General features: G+C 39.3%; 1 protein-coding gene across 1 annotated transcript in view; it reads left to right on the plus strand.

The window, feature by feature from the left end:
• Positions 1-15,595, plus strand: part of DCHS2 (dachsous cadherin-related 2) — a 242,405-nt gene that overhangs the window by 111,784 nt on the left and 115,026 nt on the right. Inside the window, exon 2 of the mRNA XM_019441220.2 lies at positions 8,034-8,225. Coding sequence (XP_019296765.2) covers positions 8,034-8,225 — 192 coding nt within the window. The remainder of the gene's footprint in view (positions 1-8,033; positions 8,226-15,595) is intronic.

Below are 15,595 nucleotides of genomic sequence, written 5' to 3' on the forward strand. Positions count from 1 at the left end.
GGGAAGGGCAGAGAGAGAGGGAGACACAGAATCCGAAGCAGACACCAGGCTCTGAGCTGTCAGTACAGAGCCCAACGAAGGGCTCCAACTCACGAATCGTGAGCTCATGTCCTGAGCCAAAGTCGGATGCTTAACCGACTGAGCCACCCAGGCGCCCCAGTCAGTTATTTTTAAAGGCCTATTTCCATATTAAGAACATTAGCCTTTATGTATGTACATGTATATAAACACACACACATATATATATGTATATGCTATACATATATATTGCAGATATCATGCCTAATTCACCTTTAAATTTTTTTGTGTATGGTATTTTTGACATAATGGAATTCTAAATGGTTATGTAGTTGTTGTATTGATTTTTTTTCCTTTGTGATTTTTGTCCATGTGTTTTAGTTTTATAATCCTTTTTTGTTTTGAAATTTCTTTCCGATGTAAGAATCAGCCAAAAATTCCCCTATGTTCTGTGTGTGTGCTTTAAACAATTTCATTATTTGCGTTTAACATATCTGTGTAGAATTTATTTTCATGTGAGGTTAATATCAAACTTGATTTTCCCCTCATGTACTTTGCCAATTTTTCTAGCAACTTATGTGGATAAACCTACATTCCTCAGTGGTTTATGATGTTTCCTTTGTAATATAAAAATAATTTAGGTTTACCAGGATCTGTTTCAGGTCTTGCTTTTGTGTTCTACTGATCTGCTTGCCAATTCTTTTTTTAGATTGCACTTTTTAAATTGTTTACTTGTAATACCTCATTGGACAAGTTACCCCTCACCCCACCCATAGATCTCCTTTTACAAAATTTCCTTTGGTTGCTTTTTTGGGGGAGGGTGGGACAACAAATAGTAGGATTAGTGGTTTCTTAATTCCATTCTTCAATTAAAGCAATAAAAACATGTTATCAGAGCAGTAAGGTTGCTGTTTTTTTTTTTACTGTAACTTGAAAATGGATATTCAGTTTATTCAACTTCTCTGTCAGCTTCTCTGAAAATACATTTTAGGAGGTGAAAATAAAATACAGTTCTGTTATCAACCTCTGAATAGTTCTACATGCTTTAAGATAATTTTTTTTTCTTTTGCCGGTTTTAGCATTTTGGATTTTATTCTATAATGATATAGCTTGGTTAATAGATTGTGTTTTAGACATTAAAATAGCACTCCTCAGTGAGCGTTTGATGGGATTTATGGAATATCTTGCTCTTTTGTTGTTGCTGTTGTTTAGATTTTATTCCATAATCATAAAGTTAGCTCTGCAGTGCAGGAGGACTTGGAATGGGATACGGAAAATATGGAACGTGAGGAATTGTCATGTGAATACAAAGATTATAGGAGGTTGCAAGCAGATAGGAGTGAGGGGTACTCTCCTGAGCAACAGAAGGAATGGCCTGGTGGTTAAGATAAAATGCAAGTCAGGGGCGCCTGGGTGGCTCAGTCGGTTAAGCATCTGACTTCAGCTCAGGTCATGATCTCACAGTCTGTGAGTTCCAGCCCCGCGTGGGGCTCTGTGCTGACAGCTCAGAGCCTGGAACCTGCTTCAGATTCTGTGTCTCCCTGCCTCTCTGCCCCTCCCCCACTTGTGCTCTGTCTCTCTTCTCAAAAGTAAATAAATGTTAAAAAATTTTTTTAAAAAATGCAAGTCAAAGTTAAGGGTTGTCCACGGTGAGCAATGGTGACCTTCTTTCTGGTCCTGCCATTCCTAAATGCAAAGTGTTGCATGGTTTCCATAGTATTCATGTACTCTTTTTCACTTTGCCAAAGATCACAGGATTGCCATCTAACCATACCGTCTTGGCATTCTTGGGAACCATTTATATTTGGCCTAGCATTTGCCATGGACAAGATGCTGCGATCTGTATGATTCGATGAAATTCTCATCATCAAATTTCTCCCTTTAATGGACTTGTTGCCAGTGCCATTATGGCATTTGAAGTCACCATCCTGCCACATAAACCCCACAATAATTTTTTAAAAGCAGGAACTTTTATAACTAAATCCCTTCTTCCCAGTGCTCAGAGCATGAAAGTTTTCTGCTGTCTTTGAGAGTTTGTCTGGAAACAGCTCTCAGGAGATGTGGCCAAAGGGCACGTTGGTGATGGGGATGTCAAAGAACGTGGTGGAGCTGAGCATGGCTGCATGGCAGGGTGTGGCCCCCAGGAGTGATGATAGTGTCTGCAAAGCTATCTCATTCTAGTTCTTTTCTTTCTTTTTAATTTCAGTTCCGGTATAGTTAACATATGGTGTTATGTTCGTTTCAAGTGTAAATATAGTGATTCAACAATCCTATACAGTCCTCAGTGTTCATCCGTGATAAGTGTATTCTTAATTCCCTTCGCATATTTCATCCATCCCCCCACTCACCTCCCATCTGGTGAACTTCAGTTCTCTATAACTAAGAGTCTTCTTTCGGACTTGCCTCTTTTTTTTCTTTGTTTGTTTGGTTTCTTAAATCTACATGACCGAAATCCTATGGAATTTGTCTCACTGACTTATTTCACTTAGCATCATACTCTGTAGATCTATTCATGTTGTTGCAAATGGCAAGATTTCATTCTTTTTTATATCTGAGTAATATCCCATTGCAAACATATACATACATATGTAATATATATCATCTTCTTTATCCATTTATCCGTTGATGGATACTTGGGCTGCTTCCATAATTTGGCTATTGTAAATAATGCTGCAATAAACATAGAGGTGCATATATCTTTTTGAATTAGTATTTTTGTATTCTTTGGGTAAATATCCAGCAGTGGAATTACTGGATCATACAGTAATTCTATTTTTAATTTTTTGAGAAACCTCCATACTGTTTTCCACAGTGGCTGCGCCAGTTTGCATTCCCACCGGTAGTGCACAAGGGTTCCTTTTCTCCACATCCTCACCAACACTTGTTTCTTGTGTTTTTGATTTGAGCCATTCTGACAGGGGTGAGGTGATATCTCACTGTGGTTTTGATTTGTATTTCTCTGATGATGAGTGATGGTGAGCATCTTTTCATTCTTGTTGTTGTTCTCATGAGTTTTTTTCCCAAGGTCAAAATAGGGAGGATGACCATGAAAGCTATTTCTAAAACATGCTTGCATTTTATGGGCAATATTAGATTCATTCATTCATGCAACAAATACTTACACATCCTCACTATGAACCAGGCACTAGCATTATGGATGCTGGAGAGATAACAGGGGGCAAGATAAGTGTAATACTTGCTCTGGAGAGTAAATTCCAGTAGGAGAGAAAATTAATAAACAAATAAGTAAAAATATATAATGCAGTGCAAAATAGAGATAAGGACTCTGAAGATAAGCAAGACAGGGTAAAAGGAAAGAGTATGGCAGAAATGAGTGTGACACTCTTGGATAACGTGATCAGGAAAGGCCTCTGTGATTAGGTGGTCTTTGCAGAAACTTGAAAGAAATGGGGAGGCAAGTTATACAAGCTAGTGGGATCTGGGACCATCAAGGAGCCCAGCATATCCAGAAGGGAGTGAGTGAGTTGGAGAGTAGTGGGAGATAAGGACAGAGAAGTAGCTAGGGTCAAGTTAAAGGGTGTGATTTTACTGAGGTGATGATGAGAAGCTGTTGGAAGGTTCTGAGCAGGAGAGTGACATGATTTGATGCCACTTGAGTTGTACCTCTCTGGCTGCCTTTACAAAAAGTGGATGATGATACCATCACTCAGAACACTGGGAGAAGAGCGGATTCGGGTGGTAGGTATCAGGAGTTCTGTTTGGACATACCACATTCGAAGTGCCTGTTAGTCACATGAAAGGTGATATCTAATTGGTAGTAGGATGATGCATGGATCTGGAGCACAAGACAAAGATACCGATATTGGGAAAACATATGTTGGTTTAGTATATTGGGCCTGGGTCAGATCACTCAGGAGTGTATTCATTTCCTAGGACTTCTATAGCAAATAACCATCAATTTGCTAGCTTAAAACAACAGAAATTGTTATTACTCATAGATGTGGAGGCTAGAAGTCCAAAGTCCTTCAGGACCTCTCCCCCTCCTTTCTATGTCTCTTCTAGCTGCTAATGCTTGTTGGTGTTCCCTGATTTGTGGCCCATCACTCCAATCTCTGCCTCTCTCTTCTAAGGGCACTTGTCTTTGGATTAAGGGCTCATCTGGATAATCTACAACATGCTGCTCTCAAAATCCTTAACCTAACCATGTTTTGCAATATAAGGTAATATTCACTCTTCTATCATATAAGGCAATATCCACAGGTTCCAGGGATTAGGACGTGGACATGTCTTTTGGGGGCCACCATTCACTCACCACAGGCAATGGGTGTGGATCGAAAAGAGAAGCTGACTCAGGACTAAGCTGTGGGACACTAGAGTGTTCAGAGGCCAGGAAGAGAATTCAGAGTCAGTGAAGGAAATTGAAAGGAGGTCAGGTGAGGCGTCTGGTGAGATAGTGTTTCAATGAAGAGATGATGCGCTGTATGGAAAGCTGCTGAATTGTGTAGAAAATAAGGATCGAGCCTTGATTATTAGACTTGGTAAGACACAGTCATTGGTGAACTTCCCAAAATTGTGTTCAGAGAGTGGCATGATTGCATCTGTTGTGGTCCCCAGTGCTGAATCCAACTTCCACTGGAATATTATAATCCTGTTTTCACTGTGGGATCAGTGGTTGGCCAAGCACTTAGAATCTAAAAAGTCATTTTGTAATTTCTTTTTCTTCTTTCTATTTGAAGTTATGTTTGTGAGCGTGTTGTGTCAATAACTTGGTTTCTTCAAGCAAACTGTTATATGCTCATGGTAGAAATTTTTGGAAATTACAATAAGAAAATTAAAATGGGATATTTCATTTGAGATTTCATCTAAATAAGCCATTTTTTTGCAACCATTTTTTTTTTCTAGGATTTTTTGTTTGATCGCTCATGTTTTTAATTGGGCGTTCAGGCTTTTCTATCAATGTCACTGAATTCAGTGATATGATTTCCCAGGAGTAGGTAAAGAACAATGTTGCTGACAATGTGTTGCCGTATAACTTTAGGTTGTCTTTTGGGTTTTTGGATAGCACTGTGAATGGCTGGGCAGGTAACCTCCAAGAAAACTTCCCAGTTGTTGGAAAAGGGACCCTCCCAGATCGAGAGGCCTGTGCTGGTGAGTCAAGTGCAAATAGATCCATTCCATTTATAGAACATCAAAAACATGTATCCAAGAGCCAGTGTTCTCAATTTGTCTCTACAGATATCAATATAAGGGAAGTGGAAAAAATTAATTTCAGAAAGGTAATAAGGGAATCAATGAAATCTTAATATCATATTCATATTTTGCATTTTTATAATATCTGCGTTAAATTTGTGAGCAATCAGACTGAGGGAGAACAACTCTTGTAAGTAAGTTTAGAGTAAACTTACCAGACTGATCTCAATCTAAAACAGGTAAATTGAGGGTAAGATGAAGAACACAGGGAGATCACTGAAAGTGCTGAAATGTGGCTCTTTGAGTAGATTCAGGAAAAAAAAAATCCCCCTGAGATCTACCCTTGATCCCAAAATTAGCACGATAAGGTGGTGATAATAGACTGACAAGACATTTCTCTCTTTGATTTAAGCATCTGTCTCTGAAGAAAAGGCCCAATGAGCTTATTTACCAATCAGATTTCCTCTTGAAGATTTGGCAAAGCTTTTTCCATTATCTGTTATTTAAATTGCCTACATTTATGTGTAAGACAGTGGATATTGAAAAATATAGACCTCATACAGATGCTAAATTAATTATAGGTATTCAAGACCTAATCCTAGTAGGTAGAGTATGTTGTTCTAGAATACTAGATCAGTATTTCTAGGAAGTTGAGTAAAACTAGGGAGGAATATATTCTTATTTTAGAATCTGAGAATCAGAATCTGAGCTGCTGACATAAATTGAGATCAGTACTCTTATCCCACTTTTCACTTTTCTATTTTGCCTTGCCAAAAGTCCAGATGAGAGAAAGGTCTCAAAGTGGAAATAAGGAAACTTGCTTTATATAAGCCAAATTACTTGTTAATATGTGCTACTAAAGGCTGAGAATGAGTTTTAGAATTTAAGGTTCATTGTATTTATCTTCTAATCAAGCCAAAATTATTGAGAATACCATATGTTTTTAGAAGATATATTTGGTGTCTTTGGGAACTTGAGGCTACTAAATCACTAACAGCTGCCAGAATGGAATAGACCAAATGTACTTGGAATTTAGTTCTTTGTAGTTGGGAAGTTTGTGGATTTCCTGGTTCAGCCCATCTGATGAGAAGAATAACTCACAAACATGTTAGCTGGTTGCACAGAATAAATAATATTGCCAGAGAATATGCAATAGACAAGAGTGAAAAGAAATTTACAAGACTGTGTCATCAGTTGAAAACAAAGGCAATTAAAGAGGGGATTAATATTGCCCACTGTTGAGTTTCATCAGATGCAGTGGTTCTCAGCCTAGGCACTGTTGATATTTTGGGCCAGATCATTATTTGTTGTGGGTTATAGGATGATTAGTAGCAACTCTAGCTTCAACCCACTAGATGCCATAGAACCCTCTCCCTAGTTATGGCATTGCCAAATGTCCTCGTGGGGGTAGACTTGACCCTGATTGAGAACCACTGTGTTAGACTACTCAAAGAATGCCCAAAGTCACATCCCAGTTGTATGCTCAAGATAGAGGGGAATGAAGGGAAGCCTTACTGAGAACATTGATTGTTGAACATGTTATTAATATGAGGTTTCGTTTGGGAAGCATAATAATTAAGGTAGAACTCCTGCATGCATATTGTACTGATAAAAAGTATATCACTTTATTTTTCAACCTAGAGTTAAGTGCTGTCCAACTGCCTGGATTTGAGTCCCAGTTTTGACAGTTTTTAGCTATGTGATCTTTGACAAGTTACTTAAGCTCTCTGAGCCTGACTTTTCTGGTCTGTAAAATGGAGTTTGTTATAGGTTATAAGTGTAAATCTATATTAAGCAGTTAGAATAATACCTGTTCTATAGCACTATAGTTTTCTTTCTTTCTTTCTTTCTTTCTTTCTTTCTTTCTTTCTTTCTTTCTTTCTTTCTTCCTTTTTTTTGATTAATCTTCCCTTAAAGTGCTTCATTTAAGGGTTATGTAGATGTTTGCTGTTACTGTTAGTAGGGTTAGCAAATGAAAAGAACTATACCAAGCCTATGAGCTCAAAATGTTTTGGGTTAAATATAGTCTGTTGTGTTTCTCACTGTATATCCCCACAGTTAGTATAAATAAATTACGTGCTTTCATAATTTCAGTCACTTCATCTTTTCTACTGGGCACAAGACTACTGCCAACAGAAATGGTATTTATGGTCAAAGAGAAAGGGATCCTTACCTCTGGGCATTTGCAGCTCCACGTCAGTGTTTGGCAAGCCGAACATGGGCTGGATTTCATTTCCATGCACCCACTGCACGTAGTTCCTCTGTGTAGTAGTCAGTGTGCATGACTGTACCGGTCCTGATGGGGGCATTGTTCCTGGAAGGAAACCTGGCTTGGAAACTCAAATCTCCTACTCCAGGGTGAATTCTGTCAACTGGATAAGGTTACTAGTAATCATGCCATTTACTGTCTTAATTTCTCTGCCCTCCCTTGCTGCTCTGAAGGGTGGGCGCTTGAAGAGCTTGAAGAGCTTGGATATGAAAGGGACTCCACAGATACATTGTCAAACTGTTAGCGTATGGATGTTTTTAAACCCTTGAAGTTGGATGGGATCACGGAGGCACAGTGAGAGGAATAAGAAGACAAAGGACCAAGGGCTGAACCTTAAGAATCTCAAACTTTCAGAGATCACATGAAAGTATAGGAATGGGCAAAGGAAAGTGAGAAGGAGAACTCAGACAAGGAGGAGGAAGGTGAAGTGAGCTGTCACACAGAAGGTAAAAGGAGAGAGTTAAAACTGAAGCCTATACTTTGTTAATGGCTGTAGGGGTTACTTGGTTGTGCAAATGATGATAGTAATTTATGACCAACTGAAAAGTAATGTTAACTTTTCCATTTCCTTACTGATCACCCTCTTGTTTTGTAGGTTAAAGCTTCTGATGCAGATGCAGGACTCTATGGCTTTGTTGAATATTCTCTTTATGATGGATTCCAAAGCTATGACACATCTCAGGCATTCCAGATCGACCCACATGATGGGAGAATCTGTGTTTCTCAAGACATTGACAGGGAGAGGGATCCAGCCACCTATGACCTCTTGGTGAAAGCTAAGGATGGGGTAAGTGTTCACGTATGAAATTTTAAACATACTCAAAAGCAAACCACTTTGTACACATCAGAGAGTACCAATGATTATCAATTAGCCAATCTTATTTCATAAATCACTACCTCTCTCCTTTGCAAATACCAGACATTATTATATATCATTTCATCCATAAGTAGTTCAATAATATCTGAAACAGATAATTACTTTTTAAAAACATGACTACAATAAATTAACAATAATTCTTTATAATATCTAATATCCTGGGGCGTCTGGATGGCTCAGTTGGTTAAGCAGCCGACTCTTGATTTAGGCTCAGGTCATGGTCTCAGAGTTTCGTAGTTCGAGCCCCCCATCAGGCCCTGCACTGAGAGTGCAGAACCTGCTTGGAGTTCTCGCTCTCCCTCTCTCTCTGCCCCTCCCCTGCTCATGCTCTCTCTGTATCTCTCAAAATAAATAAGTACACTTAAAAAATAATATCTAATACCCAGTCCATTTAAAATTTTCTGGATTATCTAAAAACATCTTTTAAAAGGTGGCTTATTTGAATTAAGATCCAAATGAGTTCAGAAATTGATTTGATTGCAATATCCCTTGAGTTTCAATCTGTAGCAGTCCACTCTCCCCCCACCCCCACCCCATCCCCGGCCCCCACGCAGCTTACCTTTTCTCTGATGGTATTTGTTTTTGGAAGAAATCAAAATTTTCCCGTAAATTCTCCACATTCTGAATGTGACTGATTACATCCTTGGGATTTATTTAATGTGCTCTTTTATCATATTTTCTATGAAGTGACATTTTAAGCCAGAACCCTGATTAACTTTGGGTTCATTTAGGTGGCACTGTGTGCTTCTTATTCTATATCAGCAGTCACATGCCATTACTCCATTAGGGTGTACAATGTGGTGATTTTTGAATTCTATTATTACTTTTGCATTTATTATTTGGAATTCCTCTACTAAGAATGTTCTCTCATCAACTATTTGATTATCCTGAAATACAATTCGTAGAGGAGAGGTAAGATAAGGCTTGATTATTTCTCTTTATCAGTTTTAGAATAATGAGTTGGTGCATTTACTATCCCCAAAGGGTACAGATGATTTTTTTTCCTACTCTGAAATTATAAAATTATAAAATTATGAAATTCCTGGATTTTTATGTTTGATGCGTTTCATGCATTGCTGACATTAGTCTTTCTGATGTTCATATTGACTCATCTTAGTTCAGTAGAAGCACCTTCAATTTGACTCTTAGGTCTTTTTTTCCTTATGGTAAACTTTTAAATTGACATATAAAATGCATGCATAAAGGTGCACAAATTGTAGTACAGTTTAGTAGATTTTTGCAAAATAAACACATCCATGGAAGCAGACAAAGAAAGGGCCCCTCTCTTGGCCTCTTCCTTATCCCTCACCCCCGCCTTTAAGGTTAATCACTGTTGATTCTAACAATCACTGTTGACTTTAAACTTTAAGCTTTCAGCTAATAGATTTATACACTATGTGTTTTTATTGTTTCTTTTGCCAAACATTATTTCTGAGAATCATACAGGCTGTTGTGTGTAGCAATAGTTCATTTGTTCTTATTGGCTTACAGTATTCTTTTATGGGAATTTGTGATAATTTTTTATTTATTCAATAATTGATGGCATCCGTTTTAGGCTACTACAAATAGTGCTTCTATTAATATTCTTACACATGTAACTTGATGAACAAATGTAAGCATTCTATTGAGTATATATTTAGGAGTGGGATTGCGAGATCTTAGGAAAGCCAAACAAATTTTCAAATGGTTGTACCACTTTATATGCCCACCAATAGAGTAGGAGAATTTTATTTTCTCCACATCCTCCCAACATTTGGTATTTAATGTCTTTTCAATTATACCAATTCTGGTACCTATGTAGTGGTGAATCACTTTGGGGTTTTACTTTGCATTTCCTTGATGACCAAACGAATTGATGAGCGGTTGATGAGCAAAATACATATGTTTATTGACTCTTTGTATAACTTGTTTTGTGAAGTGTCTATTCAGTTCTTTACCTGTTTTCTATTGTATTGTTGGGTTTTTTCCTTGTTGATTTGTATGAATTCTTTATATGTTTGGTATTCAAGTCCTCTGTTGGATGTATTTATTGTGTATATCTTCTTGCATTCTGTGGCTTGTCTTTTCATTCCCTTAATAGTGACTTCTGAGGAACAGAAGTTGTTAACTCTAATAAAGCTCCGTTTATCAATTTGCTTACCTTTATAGCTGGTGCTTTCTCTGTCCTTTTAGGAGTATTTTTTACCTTAGAGACATGAAGGTATTATCTTAGGTTTTTTCAAAAACATTTTTGTGTAACCTTTCACAGTCATTTTTTTCAGTCTAGTGAGAGGAAGTCTTGTTATTTATTTTTTTCCAGCATGGATACTGAGATGATCATTCTTCCATCATTAGAACGTCACTTTTGTTGCAAAGCACATGGTTATGTATGTGTATGTCTATTTGTCTATACTGTGCTTAATTAAACTTAATTATTTAAGCTCTATAATAGGTCATGATATTGTGTATTCTTTTAGCTTTGTCCTTCTTTTTCAAGATTGCCTTGACTATTCCTGGCTCTTCCATTTACACTTTCAAGTACATTTTAGAAACAGTTTGTTCAATTTTGATTACATTACAGCAAAGATAACCTGTATACACACCGTTCTGTATTTGATTTTTTGCACGTAGTCTATTTTGGAGGCTTTTCTTGTTTCTTTTTTATCTGCTTACTACTCCTTTGTTGGGCTAACACCTCTCTGGTGTAATCGTTCTGTTTTGAATGTGGTAGGCAGATCTACCTACTTAAGACATGAGTTGTTGGGAAAAATGAGTCTAAATAAATTTGCTATAAGTAAACATGTAGAAACTACCATGAAAATGCAGTCATTTATATTTGGTGAAACTAGCATGATTTGATTAGATTTTTCAGCCCTGACTGTGTGGTTTCAGGAATTCTTGCTTCTTTGTAAGAAAAGATGTAGGAAACAAAAGTAGGAGTAAACAGAGGAATTTAGATTAATTCAAATCTACGTGATTATTCGAAGCTCAATGTATGCACACAAAAATATTAACACAAGACTTCAAAAATATATTCTTAATAGATTTTGAGACAATTGTAAAAGGCCATCCTAGAAGTGAAAAACCAGTTTAAATCCAATTCTGCAGTAAACATCTGCTTCTAATTAGTTGATTTCAGATGATCTTGTAAAAGTGTATAAAGAAATTATCTTAATAGAAGTAAGATCGTTTAATGCCGGAAATTTTTTGTCTCCCAAAAGCAGTGTAGTTAATTAGGATTATTGGCAGTGGAATAAAAAAAAAATCAACCCAGATATTTAATTTAAACCTCCTTGCTTTTGTTTGTTTCCATATTGAACCTGCTCTACACGAGTTATGAAGAATGCTTCCTTTTCCTCTCAGCTTACCAGACTCTATTGCAATGTTCACATGCATCTTTAACCGTCTCTCTATAAAGCATTCCCAGACTGAACAAAAGGGATGTTTTATTTCCCAGCCAAAAGGTATTTTATTTTATTTTAATTTTTTTAAGTTTTATTTATTTATTTGGAGAGAGAGAGAAAGAGCATGAGCAGGGGAGGGGCAGGGTTGGGGGGGGGAAAGAGAGAGAATCTCAAGCAGGCCCAGGCTTGAACTCACGGACCGTGAGATCATGACCTGAGTTGAAATCAAGTCAGATGCTTAACCGACTAAGCCGCCCAGGTGCCCCAAAAAGGCATTTTATTTTAAAGATAACTGAGAAAGTGTTTACCAACGGACTGTGAGCAGCTTTTTGCTAAATTTTAGAAATCAAAGAAGAGATGATCTCTACGTTGATGATTGCTATGGTCTGAATGTTTGTGCCTCTCCTCCCCAATTCATATGTTGAAAACCTAATACCCAAGGTGATGATATTATTAGGTGGGGCCTTTGGAAGGTGGTTAGGTCAAGAGGGTAGAGCCCTCATGAATGGCATTAGCATTCATGTAAAAGAGGCCCCAGAGAGCCCCTTGGCCTCTTCTACCTTCTACCTTCTACCTTCTACCTTCTACCTTCTACCTTCTAAGGACACCAGGAGAAGTTGGCAGGCTCCCTGCCTTCACCAGGAGTTGGCTGTGCTGCCACCTGATCTTGGACTTGTAGCCTCCAGAACTGTGAGAAACAGACGTCTGTTGTTTGTAAGCCACGCAGTCTATGGTACTTTGTTATAGCAGCTGGAATGGACTAAGACAATGATGTATGTGAGTCATAACATCCTTCTGTTTAAAAACCCCTTATTTTATAGAAGGAAAACTCTCTGACAAAGCACAACATACTTCAGTTTTGTTAGAGCAGAAACAACCTTCCTGTCAGGGTACTCCATATTCAAGATTTCGCCCTGCTATTTGGTTGATTTCCTCCTAAACCAGGCCTTGACACAGACTCGAGCTGCCCTGCACTCTGAGTAGTTTAATATCGGTTTCATTATTATTTAGGTAGGAGCAAGGGAATGGCTGCCATTGGGAAAAAAAACAATTTGTTATACTCACACATTCCAAGAAGGAGGGGGGCACGCCCCATGATGGGATGGGGGTGTGGTATATGCCCAATGGGAAGCCCTGGGGTGGGTGAGGAGGCTGAGGGAGAGAGAGAAAACTGTGGTCAAGTGCCTTTCTTGTGGTTTCCATGGGAAGGAATGGGAAAGGCAAAATGAGCAGGCTTAGGCTTGGTTAGTTTGAGTACTTTCAACAAGCTCTTGTGCATGGAGTCTGTCTCTAGCTGTCTGTCACTTGACCGTGGAGTGATTAGGATAAATGAATAGTGGTTTGGTGTATGAAAGCCCAGTAAAGGATGTGGTGGGGGTTTGGGCTTCGAATTGGTTGGTTTGCATTTGAAAAGCATGCTCACCTGGTCCTGGACAGTCCTCCAGGATCGGCAAGGCCCAATGTCAAAGCATCAGACACAGAAAATAGAAGACATGGCTAATACACTGCCCTGGTGCAGAGTTCCCTCTCAGAGGAAGGCAAAGGGCTCACCAGAACTCAGTATACTTAAGGCCATGGAAAAGAAAATCTTTGCAGCTACTTCATTTCACTCTAGTTTATTGGCAGTAGCACCCACGTGATAATGAGAAAATTCACTATTCGATTTCACTTTCGGCCCAGCATAGGCTCTTAAATCATCAAAGGCAGTGCTTTTGCGATGGCCTGGGCTGCTTTCAGCCCTTTGTTGTCTTTTGTGCCAGACCCCATGTGCTCCCACGCAAGCTTCACTCAATACTGCCAGGTCCTGGGCAGATAGTCCACGTACTTTTCATCCGATGCTGTTGGTGACTGCTCTTCCTCTTCACCTTCCTCCCCGCTTTTCTCTCTGGTGGCATCCTCCTCCCCATCGTCCTCTCTTCCTTCTGTATCTTCTACCTTATCTCTGTTCTCTTCCAAGTTTATGTCCTTTACATGCTCCCGAGTGTGTGACTCCACGTGTACTAAAGTCCTCCACTTCTCCATCCTGTGGGCATCAGAGTAATACAGATCATTCAGGAGGAACTGGCAGTTCGCTTGTTTCAAATGTGCCCCCACAACAATAGAGCAACTCATGCTTCTTGGCCAGCATGGCAGTGGTGTAAGGACGTGGCTCTGTCAGAGGGCTGCTGGCTTCATCAGAACCGTCTTCCTCTGTCCTGGTGCCTGGGGATGGCATTTGTTCAGTGCTAAGCATCACCCCATCCTCTGTGACCACCTTTTTGACCACATCCGAGGATTCCTGGGTGCTGGCTTCCCCACATTCCTGCTTGTTATCGCTTTTAGGCTCTGCTTTTTTTTTTTTTTTTTTTTTTTTGACTTGCCTATGTTTTTCTTCTCTGACCTAAGTCCCTTCAGCTGTCTTGCAAACCAGAGGCTCTTTGTGGTGTCACGGAAGTACAGGCCATCAAATAAGCCACCCTCCAGGGTTTCTCCCTCTTCCTGACTACAGACACCCCCCAAAAAGGAGTGTCTGATGATTCACAGCCACCAAAATGCTAAATCTAGCAGTGAGCTATATTCCCCAAGGGATAATCTGAGTCCATACCTATTTGCCTTTTTTTTTTCTTCCTGAGAATTTAGTGGAACATATTTAAATGCAGGGTGTGTTTGGCCACCTTTATTGACTATTTCCAATAGCCTCCACAGATGATTGTCCTCCCCTGTGGAGTGGAGTCACAGACGTTTGGCAGCCCAATTTGGGTGTGGGCCCTGTACCTCATGGGACAGCTTGCTCCACATGAATGTGTCCGGGCTAAAGGTATGCATATCATAGTGATAGATGCGATCCCTTGTACCCTCATGGAAAACACCAAAAAGAATTAACTGTGTCTTCCAGGCTACTATCTGATACCCACTTTGACTTAAGGAACCTCTTATTGGTTTGACTTGCTCTCAGGCCTTGGTTACCAAATGAAGGACCCAACGATCTGTGTAGTGGATAGAGTCAATTCCTCTTTCTCCGGATGATCAGAGAACAACACATTCAATGTTGGTGAAGGTGGAGAACATGTGTTTCTACAATCTGAGTCTTTGTAGCATCTCGTGTCTGAAAGTGGGCTATCAAAGCTTCAAGGTCTCCTCTTTCCCCAGCTCTTGGACATTTTATTCTCCATCTTAGTGGCCTTTTCTCCTTCTTATCCATCATATGGGTCTCCCTAAGGAAGGAGCTGCATGTGTAGCCCGCCTGGAAGCAGATCTTCATGGGTGCAGTCCTGGTGATGCTTTTTTTTTTTAAATGAACGTCTTTTAAAAAAAATTTTTTTAATGTTTATTTATGAGAGAGAGACAGAGAGCAAGTGGGGAAGGGGTAAAGTGGGGGGGGGGGAGAGAGAAAGGGAGACACAGAATCTGAAGCAGGCTCCAGGCTCTGAGCTGTCAGCACAGAGCCCAACGTGGGGCTCGAACTCACAAACCATGAGATCATGACCTGAGCCGAAGTTAGATGCTTAACCGAATGAGCCACCCAGGCGCCCCTAGTGATGCATTTTTAAAGACAAACTAGAAAATATCTCCCCCTGCCCCCGCCCCAACCATAAGCATTTAACAGTTTCCTATTTTTCACTTTGTTTTGGACTTAAAATTGCCTCCAATGCTCCTCCGTTTGCCTCAGAATATACAAGAGGAAGCAACGTACGTGCTTATGTGGCTGTGTGTGTACATGTGTGTATATATGTATTATCCAAAGTGCAGTATTTATTCTGTTGTCTGCATAATCTTTATAAATTTCCTCTCTGATGAACTGTGCATTTCTGTAGGGTGAGCCTGCCTCTGTCATAATCATTCTGTGCAGTATCCACTAGCAGCATATGTCCCTAATCAAAAAGGCTGGTAACAATGCAGATAGCAATCTACCTTGGA

The sequence above is a fragment of the Panthera pardus genome, unplaced genomic scaffold (genome assembly GCF_024362965.1).
Source record: "Panthera pardus isolate Hobbes unplaced genomic scaffold, ASM2436296v1 HiC_scaffold_13, whole genome shotgun sequence".
In the NCBI taxonomy this organism is placed as follows: Eukaryota; Metazoa; Chordata; class Mammalia; order Carnivora; family Felidae; genus Panthera; species Panthera pardus.